General features: G+C 44.4%; 2 protein-coding genes across 2 annotated transcripts in view; both read left to right on the top strand.

Moving 5' to 3' along the window:
- The first annotated feature begins 1,158 nt into the window (after positions 1-1,158).
- On the top strand, positions 1,159-2,859 carry il17c (interleukin 17c). The gene is made up of 3 exons (XM_076301064.1): positions 1,159-1,244; positions 1,418-1,644; positions 2,155-2,859. The coding sequence occupies exons 1-3, from the start codon at positions 1,203-1,205 to the stop codon at positions 2,384-2,386; spliced, it is 501 nt and encodes a 166-aa protein (XP_076157179.1). The 5' UTR covers positions 1,159-1,202; the 3' UTR covers positions 2,387-2,859.
- Positions 2,860-5,241: 2,382 nt separating this feature from the next.
- tango6 (transport and golgi organization 6 homolog (Drosophila)) overlaps positions 5,242-18,011 on the top strand; it is a 26,984-nt gene continuing 14,214 nt past the window's right edge. The window contains exons 1-14 of the mRNA XM_076267743.1: positions 5,242-5,374; positions 5,920-6,590; positions 7,374-7,496; positions 7,949-8,123; positions 8,584-8,690; positions 8,803-8,965; positions 9,278-9,345; positions 10,907-11,019; positions 11,192-11,371; positions 12,586-12,712; positions 14,093-14,293; positions 15,372-15,506; positions 15,692-16,447; positions 17,884-17,941. Coding sequence (XP_076123858.1) covers positions 5,323-5,374; positions 5,920-6,590; positions 7,374-7,496; positions 7,949-8,123; positions 8,584-8,690; positions 8,803-8,965; positions 9,278-9,345; positions 10,907-11,019; positions 11,192-11,371; positions 12,586-12,712; positions 14,093-14,293; positions 15,372-15,506; positions 15,692-16,447; positions 17,884-17,941 — 2,929 coding nt within the window. The 5' untranslated portion in view covers positions 5,242-5,322. The remainder of the gene's footprint in view (positions 5,375-5,919; positions 6,591-7,373; positions 7,497-7,948; positions 8,124-8,583; positions 8,691-8,802; positions 8,966-9,277; positions 9,346-10,906; positions 11,020-11,191; positions 11,372-12,585; positions 12,713-14,092; positions 14,294-15,371; positions 15,507-15,691; positions 16,448-17,883; positions 17,942-18,011) is intronic.

The following is an 18,011-nucleotide window of genomic DNA, read 5'->3' as shown; positions in this document are numbered from 1 at the left end:
TCCCAGCGGCCTGAGACCATGCACTTAGGTAACCTCAGATTGCTTTTGATTAGAAATGGTGTGGAGAAGAAATCTGACATGAATTTGTCATCAATACCAAGTGTGCTCAGACTTCTGTTAACTGATTACTGTACATGCAGAATATGTGTGTGTGTGTGTGTCCTGTCTGTATATCCAAGGTGTAGGGGGCCCTAAGGTTACATCTAGCTGTGAGCCTACATATAATTATGTGTTATATGTAGGTGCACACACAAACACACAAAATAGGTACAGTAGGCTCACAGCTAGATGTAACCTTAGGGGGCCCTACACGTGGGAAATGTGTGTGTGCGCGTGCATGCATGTTAGTTATAGATTACATATATAGCCTAATCTTTAATTAGAGGTGTGGAATAGTTTTTATATAGGTTTTTCATTTACTGATATGTTTAGCATGCATACAGTATGTCCTATATGAGAAAATGGTTCCCTTCATCCGAAGTCTCCCTCTGTGGAAATTTCCAGAGTGAGAAGAGTGCACAAGGGCACAGACATACCTAGGCCATGAGGTTAAGGGGATTTGTAACATCCTTATCTCTGAATGGATGGATCATTTTTGTCATTTGGTAAGTTTGTTGTGATTTTCCATGTGTGTGTGTTAAGGGTATAAGAACTGGCTTAACCCACAGATGTGTAGGATTGTTACTTAATACTGATATAATTTATTAATTAATGGCTAGCCAGGTGCGAATATGTACTGCTCAAAAAAATTAAGGGAACACTTCAATCATACACTGGATCGGTACTCTGACACTGTTTGGTTCTGAGCACAAGTAAAACTTTTGAGGCGAGTGTTTTATTTTGCAAGAACTGTCAGACATTCTGTGAATGTAGTTTGAGAATTGAGAAAAGGGTGGAAGGTTAAAAAAATGTGTTTTAATAATTGTGGAAAACTGAAAGTGTTCCCTTAATTTTTTGAGCAGTATATTATTCAGTGCCTCATTATTGTAAAACATCAGCTATACGGTATACCCAATAACTCTGCTGTGCGCCAGCATTGGGTGGGAAGTAATATTGAAAGGAAGTCAATATTGTCATTCCATTTCCTCCTTCAGTCGGAATTTCCCACTGAGTCCCAAACATATAAAACGATGTGAGCATGGCATCTCTCAAAGACACTGACTTGCTGAGCTTATAGGCTACTTCTAATCTATTCATTGCGTATGCCTACTTGTAATTCTCGTGTGGATATGAACACGATGATGGTAAGTGAGCGAGAAAAATATTGTTTTGGCTTCAGTCCTATGTCCTCTAGGCCCTATATGCCTCTGAGTTATTTTAGCATATGATCGCTGCTACTTTATTCCTTGAGGTTATCTATACAGTCTATGCTTAATTCTCACTTTTGCGACATTTTAATTATGTAATTTCCTTTCAGGGTTTTCTGCTTGTGACACTTGCAATGGGATTATTATGCGGCGCTTCGGACACTGGTGGATGCTTTCCAGTGGAGCACGCCTGCAAGGTGTTACGCAGGCACTGGCGACACCCACAACTGCCGCAGCGTAACCAGCTACCACCGATGCCAGTATCAAGTTGCCCTGAGTTCAAGCTCCAATCGTCATCCGGCATTAGTAACCGCTCCCTCTCGCCCTGGCGCTACAGGTAAAACGTTTCTGCTTTTAAAGGCTCTTATAGTCGGAGGCGTTTCTCAGTCTTGCCACCTGCACTCTGCTGCTACAGAAGTTTAGGCTATCTCGAAGAAATGTAAAGTTAATGTCTTCATTTGCTTGTCGAGACACTTCATATTTATTTCGCTGATGATGGATTTGAAATTAATTCTATAAGAAACAAAGGGGCTAGGAACGACATTCGATTTGAACATCTTCAATCGGACTATACACTGGGCGCGCAACTGGAGCGTCCAAGTTGAAGACTGGTCTATTTTATTGAATGTGTGGACAGCTTGCGTCTCGTATCGGCAGTTCCATTGATTATAGTGGGAAATAATTGTTGCAGTGTGCTCTGCTAACAAAACGCTTTAGTTGCGAACCCGGTGTTTAGGCTATAGCTACTTCATAGCATATAGGTTCAGCACCTCAAGGTGATTGACAACCTCTTAATGTCGATGCGTCTACTTTTACTTGTGACTAATTTGGAATCTGTCCATTACAGGATAGACGTGGATAAAACCAGGTACCCGGAGGAGATTGCGATGGCTGAGTGCCTGTGCGCTGGCTGTGTCATAGACGGAAAGGAGAACAGGGAATACAACTCCTTTCCAGTCAGTCAAGCTATGATGGTCGTTCGGAAGAAGGAGTGCTCTGAAAAAGGCCGATATTCCTTCAAAACGGAAATGATCCAAGTACCAGTTGCATGCACCTGCCTGAATCCTAAGTCTGCGTAAGTCTTCAGAATAAGGGCATTCATGACTAACTCTTTAAAAGAGTGATAAAAGAAAAAAAAGTAGTGACATGTTTCACGTTTTGTTGTGTTTGTTCTAAAATGCAAACAAGTTACTAACTAATAACACTAGGACTACTGCATATTGGGTTGCAGATGTTTTACATTAAAATAAGAAGTAGGCTATACCTGAAGGCGTCTTATCTTGGCGCTTCTGTGATAGCGGTTTCTTTTCATACATATTTAAATTATTTATTATGCATGTTATTATTTATTGCTATTTGTATTTTCTATTTATCAACATTTGTTTGACAACTTTTCCTAAACGCAGCCTGTAAATTATGGGCAATATTGTTGAAGTTGTCAGATTGGTTATGGTTTTCATGTTCTCCTCTTGTGACACTTAAGCTATATGTGTATGTCTATGTTTCATTTGAAGCTAAAGAACCATTTGAATAAAAACATTTGTTAATATATTGTGGTGTTAAGTGGCATTTAATTAAATACACCATTTGGATCATCATGGTTTTGCATCCATCATGATGCTATACTCTTTCTTCAAGTGCCGTTTTTTGCTGTTTACTTTAAGAGATGTATTACTTACATGCAAAGTTACTTGCAAAGTTACTGAAAGTTGATCACCTCCACAACAGAAATACTTGATGAATTGAATGATTTTGGCTACTTGTAATAGTACATACTGAAGTGGGAAATAACCTTTTTCTGTGTGTTTGAGGCCTGCTTTCACTCTCTCTCTGTCTCTCTCTCTCTCTCCCACACACACACACACACAAACACATACACACAGTTATAGTCTCTTTATCTCTCTCTCTCTCTCACACACACACACATACACATAGTTATAGTCTCTTTATCTCTCTCTCTATCTCTCTCTCACACACACACATTCTATCTCACTGGCATCACTTTTTTGATGATCTCATGTGCTGCTTACACAAACTCCCCATTGGTTACAGAAATCATTATCTGATTGTATTTGATCTATGTGTCATTAGAAGTTGTATGTGGGGTATTACATTGTGTGCTACTCAGTGCCTGAGAACAGGTGCTATTCAGATGGGAACTCTTTCGCTAAGCAAGATTTACTCACAAAATGTGTTCTTTCATTTATAACTGCCTGATTGTTCTCTTCATCGGATGTTCTTCGTGTTGACACACCAAAATGTCAAGCATGATATTGACCTTGATACCTGCAAAGGTCAATCATTGTACTATACTGGTTGATTCCTGTAATAAACTTTGAAGCTTGTGAGCACACTGTTGGCTTTAGACCTGCCTTTGAATCATTTCCGCCCTATGATCAGAGCTTGGTACACATTATGTCCTTGAGGGAAAAAAATATTGGCGGTGTTTTTCTGCTTAAAAGGGGACACTTTAACGTTAATAATGTATACAGTATATATTTTTATTTTTTTATATATTTTGAAGATGTGTTGCCTCAAGGCAACATTGTACCATAATGGTAGCAAGTGAAATAATTCCATTTTTTATGAATTAAAGCTAACTTATTCATTTAAAACACCTATCTTTATAACTTAGCTCTAGAACAAAAAATATTTATTTGGTTTTCAATGCAAATCATGTTTTAAATTCAGTTGTTGCCCCTATGCAACATTGCGGAGTGAAACTCAATATTTTACAGATATGAAGTTATAATGAGTAAAACATACAAATTATCATATGAAATCATCAAAATTACTGTTAATTAAAAGCTCTGTAAATCTCCCCAAACATTCGAAGGTACATACACACACAAGCACCACACACATCCATGAGTTTGTGCACGTATACCCATGTATGTATAATAATGCACACTCATGCACACACATGACATCCACTTTGCCTCTGAGACCTGCACCTGACTTTTTGAAAGTTTAGTAAGCAATTTGTCTCGTAAGAGAAACACAGGGGTTAGGCTTACTGTAGCAAATAGAGGGAGCATGTCAGGCCTCAAACTTGGGGCTACAGGGTAGTAGTAACACCAAAAAGCCATGGATGTTGTGAAGTGATGATGGCATTCTGTAAAACTACTGTACACACGCCTGTATATATGTCTGTACACACGTCATGCCAAAACTGACTAGAGCAGGTCTCCCAATCATTTACACCCTCCTATCCCAACCCCCCCCCCCCCCCACACACACACACACACTTATGGAGTGCCCTCTATGCTGCTTCTACATGATAGTGTTCCAAAGGGTGTAATTTCCAGAACAGAATGCAGTGGAATGCAGTCCTATAAATTGTATTACATGTGAGAAACAAGTGCCAACGTGCTCCTCTAGTGGATAACACTGTAGCACTGAAGTGCCCTTGCAATCAATGGAAAGGAACAAATCCCAGTAAAATGAGATGTAGTGCCCTACCAATGTCGTGAAATAGGTGCACTTTTTGTTTTTTCGCGCCTGCCCTTCAAGAAGTCTGTACACGCCACTGATAACATCTTTATTCTAATAGGCTATTTTGAGAAGCTGAATTTTGATTTTTATGAGCTGTAACCCATAATCTTCAACACTAAAACAAGAAATGCCTTGACATATTTCACTCTATATGTAATCAATCTACAATATATGAAAGATTCACATTTTGAAATAAATTGTGTTTGTGTGTGTGTGTGTGTGTGTGTGTGTGGGGGGGGGGGGGTGGACTTTTCCACGATATTCACATTTTTTGAGACCCACCTGTAGGCTATTGAAGAGCCTGGTCTGATGAACCGCCTCTCTGTCAGTAGATGGCGCCAATGCTTCAGAAGCTAGTGGGTTTTCTACAACCTTAACTCAAGAGGAAAACACTGAATGACGCATTTTTCCTGCGACTCTGCCATTGATGCCTGTGGTAACACCTTACTGTCTATGGTTGCACCACCATCGTGATCACACAACAGTGGATAGCAGCGATGCTTGTTTCAACACACTGAAAATGACCAGTTCCATCTTAAATGCATTGAGCATCCTAACTAAGCCCGTAGGAGGTCAGTAAAAAAACTATAGCAAATGAGCATGGAACACACATTGGATAAGACTATGGGAATATCCGTCATGCACATCAGTGAACCTGGTTACCGTTAACTAAGCAGTAACTTTAAACACGTAGACTAACTTCGGAACTGTCTCTACAGTTAGTATGTTTTTTAACAGCAAATTTGGGTATTGGTGTAATGCTGGCGGCTGGCTAGAAAGATTGAGAGTATGATGATTAACGTCTGTGAGGTGGTTGTGACAGAAGTTGTAAGTAATTTTTATAGGGGAAATGCGACAACTATACAGGTAATTTCGTCTGTACTACGTTGTTCTTTCAAAGCAATATTTTTTGCATAGGCCTACATCTAACTTGACACGTAGGCCTGTCATTCTTCTTTGCTATTAATTTTATTGTAGAGCGCTGAACTGACTGAAGGGTTTGACAAGAATAGGATAAGTTAATTGTTTACATCCCTTAGATGTATCCAAGGCTGTTGTATACCTTCCATAAAACGTATCAGATAATCTAATTTCTCATCACACTCTCTCTTTTCAGAAGTTTCTGTTAGTCAGGCTCATGACTCCCAGCAGAAAGCCTTGCTGGATGCACTGCATGCTAATCAGGTCCTACTTGAGGAGCACCTGCAGGCTCAGGAAGGAGAAGGAGAGGTGTTCGGGGTTCTAGCAGAAATACGGCGACAGTCCGAATGGGCCAACGAGCAGGTGGAGGACATCACCTGGAGCTTTGCCCGGGAGTGCCTGCTTCTGCTGCTGGCCTTGGCCCGTCACCTTTCCCGCCTCCGGGAATCCTACGACCAGGAGAGCTTGTCTTCACTACCAGTTGACGTCTCCCGCCGTCTTACCCTCGATGCCGCCCCTCCCCTGCCCCCAGACGTGCTGAGCGTGGCACAGCAGAGGACGGTGGGCGCCGGGCTGCAGTTTGCCGTCACGCTGGGCCTGTGCCCATACCTGGGGGCAGGCGTGGGGGTGCCCCTGGGCCGGCGGTCGGCACTGGGGGCTGCTGTGGAGAGCGCGTTGAGGAGAGACGTGCCTCCCTCGGCCGAGCGCCGGTTGCAGGTCACAGCCTCCGCCCTGCTGGAGATCAGCGCAGTCTCGTCCCTAGCCACCGAACTCTTCACCCGCCACCTTGGGGACGTCATGGCCGCCCTGTGCCAGCTGGGATACCGCCCGCCGCGGCCTGAGGGCAGTGCTGGGATGAGTGCACAGGTGAGGTGGTCAGAATTCCCATCCACACGTTTTGAAAGTGAATGGCCACTTTAAAGCAACTCAGTGCAACAATTTGCCACTTTTTGAAGTACGCTTTTATCAGCCAACTAGTTTCAGTGTCATCATTCAATTCATTTTGTGTGGTCATGTGAAGGACAGATAAACAAGGTCGTTCCCATGACCAGACATGTGGACTAGGGGGGCAGCTGTGGCCTACTGGTTAGCGCTTCAGACTTGTAACCGGAGGGTTGCCGGTTCGAACCCCGACCAGTAGGCACGGCTGAAGTGCTCTTGAGCAAGGCACCTAACCCCTCACTGCTCCCCGAGCGCTGCTGTTGTTGCAGGCAGCTCACTGCGCCGGGATTAGTGTGTGCTTCACCTCACTGTGTGTTCACTGTGTGCTGAGTGCGTTTCACTAATTCACGGTCACGGATTGGGATAAATGCAGAGACCAAATTTCCCTCACGGGATCAAACGAGTATATATACTCATACTTACTTATACTATGACCATATATCTGGTCATGACCATTATATGCAACATATAGTTTTGGGCAAAAAATTAAGAAAAAAGCTTCTAGCAGTGGCAATAAGTCTCTGGGCTGTGTTTGTATGCCTTTTATAGTTAGCTCACTAGTAAATTGTTGCATAGTGTTGTTTTAAGTGAGCTAGAGAAGGAATTCAGCAACAACTTTGTTGATCCAATCTGTAGCCTAGATGGAGCTTCTGTTTTTGAACATGTGTGTCAAGTCTGTCCTTTCATCATAGTACTGTTCTTTGACAGACTCAAGGCCTTAATGCTGAAGAACGCAGGACATGCAGGAAGGCCCTCCAAAGCCTATTGGGTAAAGTGTACCAACCAATCGTCATCAAGGAGCTCTTGGTCCTTCAAGGTGGCCCTAAACAGGTATGACCTGAACTGAACTGAAGACTGATAGACTGTGGATTGATCCCAATGGAAATGTTGGAAAAGCACATTTTTTCCCCAGGATGTTCAATTTAAAGATTCATTCATCTGGCAGTTGTGTTGAACTCACCATTATGTCCACTCTTCCACTGACTTGCATGTATTAGATACAGTGCTTCTTACAAAGTGGCATACAGTAGGTGTTTTTGACATTACATCAGAACGACTATCTCTTCACATTCTGGTGCTGTTTCTTGATAATTGTGAATGTTTTTCTACAATTTTATTTTACAAATTACTACACATATTACCTGTAAAGTGCCAGTAAGCATCATGCTGTTGTTGTTGTTGTTGTTGTTGTTGTTGTTGTTGTTGTTGTTGTTGTTGTTGTTGTTGTTGTTGTTGTTGTGTGCTGGTGTCGTGTGGCTCACTCTTGCTCTGTCCCCTCACAGGGTCGTGTGGGCCCCGGGGCCAGTGGTGGTGGCGGTGCCGTTAGTGGGAGCAGGGCCCCTCTGGCTCAGGCTCCTGCCTGGCTCAGGCGTCTGTGCGGGCAGCTGCTCTCCGAGAGGCTGATGCAGCCCGGCGGCGTCCAGTACGTGGTGCGCGCCATCCTGGAGGGCTCTGCTGGTAACGCTGATGGTTTTCATACTATCTTTCAGACAATTAACAAGCCTTTTCAGAACCACAGAAGGGAGGGATGTCATTCGATTAGCTGTTGAAATGAAATATCAACAACTGTACTCTGGGATTGTGGACTGTACCTTTAAGGTGCCTGTTGAGATGTAGTAGAAGGGGGAAGAGTCAGGCTTCCACTCTCTGTCTGTCTGTCATTCTTTCATCCTTTCACATCCTCACATGCTTGCACAGACCACTATTGTTTACCCGTAGCCTTCTTGAATATGTGGAAGTTCAACATTATTATAGTTGAGTCACATTCATGTGTTGCCTTTTGCCTTTGCCATTGATTATGTGTAAAGTAACAGTGTTTGCTTTCAAAATGTATACACTGTAAAGATTAGGCAAATACGGAAGAGCATTTTCTCTCTGCTATTTTGTAATTACCTGCTGTTCCTGCCCTGGCCTGTAGGGGGAGACTCAGACTGGAGGAAGTGTGATGCTGTTGCACGTATTTTGGCAACGTGTCCTCAGCAGTCCCTCACACCTGAGGCTTACTATAGTCAGGTCTGCCCACAGGTAAAACATCAACACTCTACTATTTTAAGTGTGTTGAGATGTTATTAGAACATTAGATATCGTATATGTCTGTGAGTGTATATGATTTTTTGTCTCTCTCCACACTCACCAGGTACTAGAGCTCCTTCACTTCAAAGACAAACTGACAGCACAGCAGTTCCAGCGTGTTGCCACCAGGGCAGTGCTTACCATGGTGGAGGAGCGTTCAGAATTTGCCCAGCGCTTCCTGATAGAGCCTCTCCTCAAACCTCTCCGCTGTTGTGGGAGAGCACCAGGTCAGTATGTTGAGCATGTTAGTATCTTCAGCATGTTTCGTGTGTATAAGAAAAAATGTGTAGGCCTAACACCTGAGACATTACCCAGCAACACAGAGAGTCCTGGTCAATGATTGGTTTGCATGTCTGAATGACGCAATATAGTATTCATCTCATTCCAATCTGGCTTTACTATAACGATTGAAAAGTAATTCCTCTGGAGGCTGTTGACAACACAAGGTTGCTTGTGTTCGCAAATTGAATATTCACTTGCACCATGTATTTATACTTCTATTTATCTATACCCCCCTCCCCCCTTCCTTGTTGTTGTAGTGGAGGGTGACGGGAACAGCTCTGTACAAGACTGGGAACTCACACGCTGTGTGGATGACGTGTTCAAGGTGAGTGGAAACAAGCGAGTGAAGGTTCCCTGAAATGAGGGTTAAATTGAGGAACGCTTCTATTATGTATTGCAGCACAGTACAGTACCCTTCAGAATGATTGGCACCTCTGCTAAAGTTGACTAAAAACCGGTATAGATAAATAAGCTGTTGGTTATTTATTGTAATCTCACAATGAAAAAAAAATAGGAAAAATCCAACCTTGAAGGAAAGCAAATTTATTTTGAGAAAAGGGAAAATCTCATAAAGAAATTTAACAAAAACACGTTGCTCACAATTATTGACACCCCTGCTTGTAATACCTTCTAAAGCCTCCCTGCCAATAAAACAGCTTGTATATTCTCCTATAACACCCCATAAAGTTGGAGAATACAAAGCAAGGGATTTAAGACCGTTCGTCTTTACAAAATCTCCCCAGATCGTCCAGATTCCTAGGTCCACACTTGTGCATTCTCCTCTTTCACCCCACTGTTTTCCTATGGAGTTTAGATCAGGGGACTGAGATGGCAATGTCTGAAGCATGATTTTGTGTTCAGCAAACAATATTTGTTTTGATCTGGATGTTTGTTTTGGTTCATTGACCTGATGAATGATCCAATCATGACCAACTTTTAGTGTCTTGGCAGAGATTGACAGATTTCCTTTGAAAATGTTTAGGTTTTTCTTGGTGTTCATGATACCATGCACCTTAATTAGGTTCCCAAGGCCTTTGGGAATAAAAACAGCCCCACAATAGCACAGCCCCTCCACCATAATTCTCATTAGGTATGGGGTTCTTTTCAGTATAGCCATTCTTCTATGTACACCTAAAGTGTAGCCAAAGAGCTCAATTTTCATTTCATCTGAGAATAGACCACATTTCCAGACAAAGTCACTGTACCATTCAGTAACTCCTGCCGTTTACATAGGTAGTTAAATGACTGGACAGGCTTTTACCTGGCATGCCCTCTAAATAAGCTATTAGCAGTGAGGTCACTTTTGAAAATGTTTTGGGGGACTTGGTGACCCCAAGATAATACATTTGTCTGTAACTCTTCAACAGTGGTTCCTATGGAATTGTTTTTTGCCTATCTTACCATCCACCATACTATACGTGGGGGCAAGATAACCATGGGTCCTTGTCAAAGCATGTTTGTCACATTTCCAGATAATTAGAACCTTTTAATCATTGTTTTAACTGTAAATATAGGCATTTTCAACAAAGTACCTAGTTGCCATAGACATTCTCTGACTTACAAATGTCAACACACTTTCTTTTTATTTAAATTTAGTGTATTCTCTTGTCTTTCCGATGTTGAAAAATTACTAGAGGATTTAGCCTCTGTGTGACTTTATTTTCATACCATATTGAAAAAGAAAGTCATGAACTACTTCTGAAAGTAGTTAGTAGTAGACACTCTGATTAACTTCTGATTGTTTTTTATACCGGTTTTTAGTCAACTTTAGCAGAGGTGCCAATAACTCTGGAGGGTACTGTAGGCCTATGTCATCATGACGACTATACATGAAGAAAGGGAGATATATGCAGCATGCCATATTTTTGTGACCTTGTTGCTTTCAGATATTTGTGGTGGGGAACAGGCCAAGTGAGCCGCTGCTGAGGAGTCTGGGAGATGTAGTTCCAGTCATCTTTGATCTGTACAGCTTCACGAAACAGAATGCCTCTCATCTCCGGTCGGTTTGACTCAACGCTATTCCCGTTGAGATAATGATTAGAGTCTTATCCAATGAGAAATTAGTCGTATCACCTTATTCTACAATCTTCAATGTGAAATGTAAAGTCAGTAATATCTTGCTTTTGCTTCATGTTGCCTTCCATGGTCCATGTGTCATTATGACTCCACAGCGCCCCCTGTCAGGAGATCCTGCTTTGGTACCTGCGCCAGGCAGAGAGTGGGCAGGCGCTGGCTCTCCTGAGGCGACTCTGTGGGCTGCAGGGTGAGGCAGGAGGAGGGGTGGCACCAGGGTGGCAGTTCTCGCCAGGCAGCGAGGGAGGAGCCGTGCTCACACCCAAAGAGCCAATCAGGTGGGTCAAGCGTAGTGCCATGCTTACAGGAGCGTTCCTTCCTTTGTGATGTCATTGGCAAGGAACAAGCGCAACATTGCGGAGTTGTAGCACATCTTGTATAGAATTTGGTTATTTCTCACTGTCAGAAATGTATGAATAACTCCAGGTGCCCTGTCTTTGTCTTTGTGGACTTTGCACATGAAAGTTATCCATCAATGTTATCCCAACATGTCTACTGTCTTTGAAAGCCACTCACATCCAAAACGAATTGTTTTAATATGTCGACCGGGCCAATTAAAAAGCTGATTCTGATTATGTAGTCATCCATGATGAATCATCAGCCTGATGACCCTGTCACCCATTATCTATGTCTATAGATATCTATCTAAATTCAATTAAATGTAGTTTTGTTGATTTCTCTAGTGTCATTAGTAATAGAAATGGTCTCAAAGCGCTGTTCAGTTGAAGCCCAAGGTGTGAGGCCACTCTAGAGCAAGCACAAGGTAGCGATGGCGAGCATTATAAATCATCTTGTCTCTGCTTTGTTCTCTTCTCCTTGCTGCTTATCTCTCCCCCTCTCTTTCTACCCTCTCATCCTCTTTCCTTCCTCCCTCCCTCTCTCTCTCTCATTCTCTCTCCCTCTTTCTTACTTTCTCTTTATCCCTCTTTCCTCCTCTCTCTGTGCTCCCCCTCCCTTCCTACCCTCCTCTCTCTCTTTCCCCCTCTTCCTTACTCTCTGTGCTCCCCCTCTCCTCCTACTCTTCTCCCTCTCTCTCTCTTTCCCTCGTTCCTCCTCTCTCTGTGCTCCCCCTCCCTTCCTACCCTCTTCTCTCTCACTCTCTTCCTCCTACCTCGCGTCTCTGTGCTCCCCCTCCCTTCCTACCCTCTTCCCTCTCTCTCTCTCTCTCTCTCTCTCTCTCTCTCTCTCTCTCCCTCCCTCCTTCCTCTTGTCTCTGTGTTCCCCCTCCCTTCCTACCCTCTTCCCTCTCTCTCTCTCTCTCTCTCTCTCCCTCCCTCCCTCCTTCCTCATGTATCTGTGCTCCCCCTCCCTTCCTACCCTCTTCCCTTCCTCTCTCTCTCTCTCTCTCCCTCCCTCCTTCCTCATGTCTCTGTGCTCCCCCTCCCTTCCTACCCTCTTCCCTTCCTCTCTCTCTCTCTCTCTCTCTCTCTCTCTCTCTCTCCCTCCCTCCTTCCTCTTGTCTCTGTGTTCCCCCTCTCTGGCGCTCCTGCAGTGATGAGGATGAGGAGCTGTTTGAGAGGGTGAGTGGGGAGCAGTGGCGTGTGGAGTGTGCAGCTCAGCTGCTGGGGGAGATGAAGGACAGCGACCTGCCGGCAAACTTCTTCCTGCAGCTGCTACAGGTGCTGCCCCCTGCTGGATAGGGATACACATACAAATAGTCATATACACACACACACACATTTACATATACTTTTATTTGGATCCAAATTTGCAAAGAAGGGGAGCAAGATCCAAACATGTTGGGAAGAAAAAATGATAATGTACACACACACACACACACACACACACACACACACACACACACACACACACACACACACACACCCCTGAGTCACCTCTATGTGATGGAGCTTCCCCCACCTACCCCATACAAACATGTATACAGTGTGTAGTGTTCCAAGCTGCATTAGAAAGCATTCATCTGTGTTGAGAGACTATGTCTGGGCTGTTCAACTTGTTGAAGTTCTTAGGTGGGGAGCCAAAACGGCTCTCTAAAACACACCCATAACCTGGTAAAAGTGCTGTCACCACATTCTTCTGTTTGAATAAGCGCTGCTTATTTTCAGCTCTGCCCTCTGAATGCATTCAATTTGTTTATAGAGCTGAATTTCTTTGATATTTCAAATGCCTTAAACATGCTAAGTCTGTTCCACCCCACTCTGGGCCAGATTCTCTTTAGGTTGTCTTCAGACACATATCTGTACATGTTGTCCATACATTGTTCATATTACATAGCCATATTTATTCTGCTCTTATAAGCTAACTGCTAATACACTGCACATATTTTTATTTAATTTACATTATTCTAAACCACCTTCTGTAAACCAACTGTATACTACTGTCTACACTACACTATATTTCTTGTCCTGACTATGCAGACTACTTTGTATATCACATTGCACTTTTCTGCTTTTTTGCACTTTCTGGTTAGACGCAAGACGCAAACGTTTCGTTGCCTTTGTACTTGTACTCTGCACAATGACAACAAAGATGAATCTAATCTAATCTGATATAGCAATATCCGTCTGGTTCTGCAAGACCAGAAATGCTATTTGAATATTAGTTTTCCCCTTAGAAACGTCTGCCAAGAAAGGCTATTATATCAAGCTGCTACGCGTTCAGCCTCAGTTCAGCTCTCGTTTTGCTGCGTAGCCTCAAACCTTTAAGCCATGCTGGCTCTCATGTAGGGATTTGAAAGTAACTCTTCTGGAGGCTGTTGAGTGGTACTGTCATGAAACATTATGATAGAGATAAAGCAGAAAAAAAACACCCTTCCTTTCAAACTCTGATTTGAGTTTGTTTTTTAATTTATTTTTCTAACTGAAGAAGATGTTTAAGCAAAACAATACTTTTTAATGAGCTGCAGATAAGCTGCCGCTGTTTTTACAGATAAAGTTCTGCATTAAGCTCTGTATTGTTCTGGAATTTTCTACGATTAGTGTTGAACTTTTCCCTTCTGTACTGAAATTACTTCAGTGATGTAAATGTGTTTTGTTTAGGAGCTGACCAGCTGGACTGCAGAACAGGAAGAGGAAGAGTTGGAGCAGGAAGTGGACACGTCCACCATGACACTGCTGGAGCTGGAGCAGCACCTGATTGGTCAGGTGACAGGGCGTGGTCAAAAGCTGGCTTTGCTGCAAGTGCTAGCTGTGATGTGTGAAGGCCTGCCTCATACCGTGCTACTGCGCAAGCCTGCTCAGGTGAGAACACACACACACACACACACACAGACACACTAACTTAAGCATATATGGATATGTATTTTATGTTAATACAGCGGAACAGCCAGCTCAGATGAGATCTACAAGCATAGACATCCCCTCACACAAACACACAATTCACACATGAAGTAAGACACATACAGATAGACTTCTGTGAACACCAGTTGATACTGAAACACTAAAGAGGCTCGGGTGCAGTGAAGAACATGCACACAAACCTGGAGGTAAAATGTAATGTCACAAAGCCTGCATGTCACTAAAAAGAGTTGTCACCTGGTCACACACAGTTGTAAAACAGCAGCTGTGAGAGGAGAACTCCTTTACTTTCTGACTCAACACTCTGCTACGCAGTAGAACACAACAGATGGATTCTCAGTCACTCATCCCCTGTGGTCAGCCGCGCTCATCCCCTCGTTTTGCTTCTCCTTTATCAGCTGCTAATGTCCGTCTCTGCGTAGCTCAGGGGAATCCTCTCGATTCCAAAACCAGGACACGTTTAGACGTGGAGGCCTAAGAATAGCTCTGCCTATCTCTGATGCACTGCAGGACGCAAGGCAGTGTTCTACCTTAGACGACTGAATACACTGCAGTGGTGATAACTGATGACTGAATAGCACTGCACTGTTATTGCTCTAACTAACATCTAAACATAAACACATAAACACATAAACACATGGCGACAGAGCCAGGGGTGCAGTGAAAAAGGTGTGGAGGTGACTGCAAACTAACTACCTCTGTTCTCTGTCTGCATTTGTGTGTGTAAAAGTACCGTACACTTGTTTGTTTGCTTTAGTGGTGTTAAATTTGGAGTTGTGGCGGTTTTGTGTGAGTCTGTGTACATTTGTGTGATGTATGTTCACTCTGTACACAGTGTGATCTTGTTGATGGTGTAGTGTGTGTGTTTGTATGTGTGTGTGTGTGTGTGTGTGTGTGTGTGTGTGTGTGTGTGTGTGTGTGTGTGTGTGTGTGTGTGTGTGTGTGTGTGTGTGTGTGTGTGTGCGCGCGCCTGCATGTGTTTAAATGTGTATTCAGCATTTTCATGTTGTCCTCCTTCTAGGCTATGGAGTTCATCTTGGCCATGCTGCAGCGTGCGTGTGTGTGTCTGGAGCAGGGAGGGGAGGGGCCAGTGGAGACTCAGACCCTGCGTATGGGAATGGGCCTGGTGGCTGCCCTCATGTCTGCAGACACTAAGGTACTACTGGTCGCTAATGCTAAGCTGTATAGGATGAATATATAGCATATTTCAAAACTGAAAAGAAAGGTTTGAAAGGTTGAAATTAAGTGTTGAAAGCTTGAAATGTTGATTGAAATATAAAATTTTTCTCATTGTGTGGTGATCAGTGATAGTGATGTTTGTGTCTCTCTGTCGCCCCCTAGCTGAGTGGAGAGGACTACTCTGCCATGTCCAAACTGTTGCCCCTTCTGGAGCAGATCTCTGAACTGCATCCAGACGCCCTGGTGAAGGAGCTGGCCACTGACCTGAGGGCAGCCATCGCCACCCACGGAGCCTACCGGCCCGGCACCATCGCCCGCGCTGCCGAGCATCACGCCACGCACACTCACACTGGCACTGGCACAGCGCCAGGCAGAGCCACTCCGACCGTACAGCGCACTCAACACAGAACAGCAGCAGCAGCAGTAACAACAACAACAACAACAACAACATCAACAACAACAAAATCAGCCTCCACAGCACGCACTCAAAACAAGCCTGCCAAAAGAACAGCGCCACTCATCACTGAGATCAGCTCCATCTCCACGACAACCAACGACAACAGAACTCCCGCGGCTCCTGGAATACCTGCCTCTTCCGCTGAGCCCACCGCCGCATCCAAAGAGCAGCCAAGAGTGCGAGGTCCCTCCGCAGGGAGTCGGGCCCCACCTCCAGCAGGGAGCATCTCTGTGTCCGCCTCCAGGGCTGGGTCTGCTGGAGCCAGGGGTGGCCCCTCAGGGAGTGAGCAGAGACAGGAGCAGGGTGAGGGGTTGGCACAGGGGCGTTTGTCCCTCTCCGAGTGCCTGCTGGAGGCCTGTGACCCAGACGTGCCCACACGAGCGGCAGCGCTACGCACCCTCACCCGCGCTCTACAGGAGCGACAGCAGGTGGCGCTAGAGGCCCAGGAGAAACTGCTGACGGTGTGTGTGTGTGTGTGTGTGTGTGTGTGTGTGTGTCTCTGTCTATGTCTATGTGTGTCTGTGTGTGTCTCTATGTCTATGTGTGTCTGTGTGTGTCTCTATGTCTATGCGTGTGTGTGTGTGTGTGTGTGTGTTGGTTTGGTTTAGTCATATGTAGTTCAGTGATTTGCTGAGCACATTGTATAGAACAGCAGACTTTATTCTATTGTCAGATTAACTGCCCAGGGAAATGGTGAACTGGATTGTCCCATCAAGCTGTTTTTCTATTAACTGGCCTTAGAAACTGAAACACTGTGTTGCTGTGAATACAGCCGGGTCATTCCACGTCAATTCAACCAGGGCCACGCACTTAGGTCTCAAACAATTCTGAAAAAAAATACCAGGTGTACCTATGTTACTCAGGAGACACACTGTAAAATTACTTTTATGTAACATCAATACTTTCCAAGATACAGCCAGTTTTACGGGGGTAGGGGGGTGTCGCGTCCGTGCGTGTGTGCGCGCGCGCTTGTACACATAAGTGTGTATGTGTGTTTGTATGGGTACATACACATGGGTGCATGGGTACATTTGAATATAAGTGTGTGTGTGTGTGATAGAGAAAGAGAGAATGAGCACAGGCTGGTGGTCTCGCTGGGACAGTGTACACCACATGGGAGAGCTTATCACAGGGAATATTAGATGAAGCAGTGGATCTCTGATGGACCCGCACTGCTCCCCACACCCACTGCATTTGCAAACCCCAGTGGAGTCTGTGTCCACCGGCCCCCAGGGGTCCCAAGCACAAGGCCTCTCCCAGAAACACCCACCCCCCCCCCCCCCCCCCCCCCCTGGCCCATACCAGCCCATCCCTGCCTCAGTGCTCATCCATTAAACATGGACCTAACCCACCCTGTGTAGGCATACCGCCCACCACACACGACATCTCACACACTCAACTCAAGCCCTAGAGCCTGACTTTTGAGAGAATATGAGGACATCTATATCTTTCTGTGTGTGTGTGTGTGTGTGTGTGTGTGTGTGTGTGTGTGTGTGTGTGTTGTAAATGTGTTGGTTTTTTAATTTGAGTAAGATGGTTAAGTTAGTTGCCATCACTCACTTTGTATACATTGATCACTTAAACTACATTTGGTGTGTTGCGCTGCCTACAACTGCCTACACACACACACACACACACACACACACCACATTCACACACACACAGTATGAAATGGCTGGCTGTGTGACCTTATCTTTCCTCGTTCCTGTTCATGAGCACCCCGGGCCACAGACGGAGGATTTCCTCCTGATTTGCATACAATGAACCTAGTGGAAAATTTACCAAATCTATTAATTAGGCAGAGAGAATGAGCTTACGCACACAGCTAACACACACACACACACACACACACACACACACACACCCTAACTTCTACTCTGCCTTTTCTCGCCTACAGCTATTCCTGGAGAATTTGGAGCACGAAGACTCCTTTGTGTACCTTTCGGCCATTCAAGGTAAAACACTACAGCATTGTGTGTCAATAGGTCAATAGGTTTTGTGTGTGTGTGCGTGCGTGCGTGCGTG

Source organism: Alosa pseudoharengus, unplaced genomic scaffold (genome assembly GCF_046254945.1).
Source record: "Alosa pseudoharengus isolate Yale_2024_CS ecotype anadromous, Long Island Sound unplaced genomic scaffold, YU_APseudo_1.1 YU_APseudo_1.1_scf_10, whole genome shotgun sequence".
NCBI classification, from domain to species: Eukaryota; Metazoa; Chordata; class Actinopteri; order Clupeiformes; family Clupeidae; genus Alosa; species Alosa pseudoharengus.
The sequence above is the reverse complement of the archived record's forward strand: the minus strand, read 5'-3'. Positions and strand labels throughout refer to the sequence as shown.

Coding starts and splice junctions, on each gene's coding strand:
- il17c (XM_076301064.1), top strand. CDS start 1,203: ATGCCTACTTGTAATTCTCGTGTGGATATGAACACGATGATG. Junction 1,245..1,417: donor TGGATATGAACACGATGATG/GTAAGTGAGCGA, acceptor ATTTCCTTTCAG/GGTTTTCTGCTTGTGACACT. Junction 1,645..2,154: donor CTCTCGCCCTGGCGCTACAG/GTAAAACGTTTC, acceptor TGTCCATTACAG/GATAGACGTGGATAAAACCA.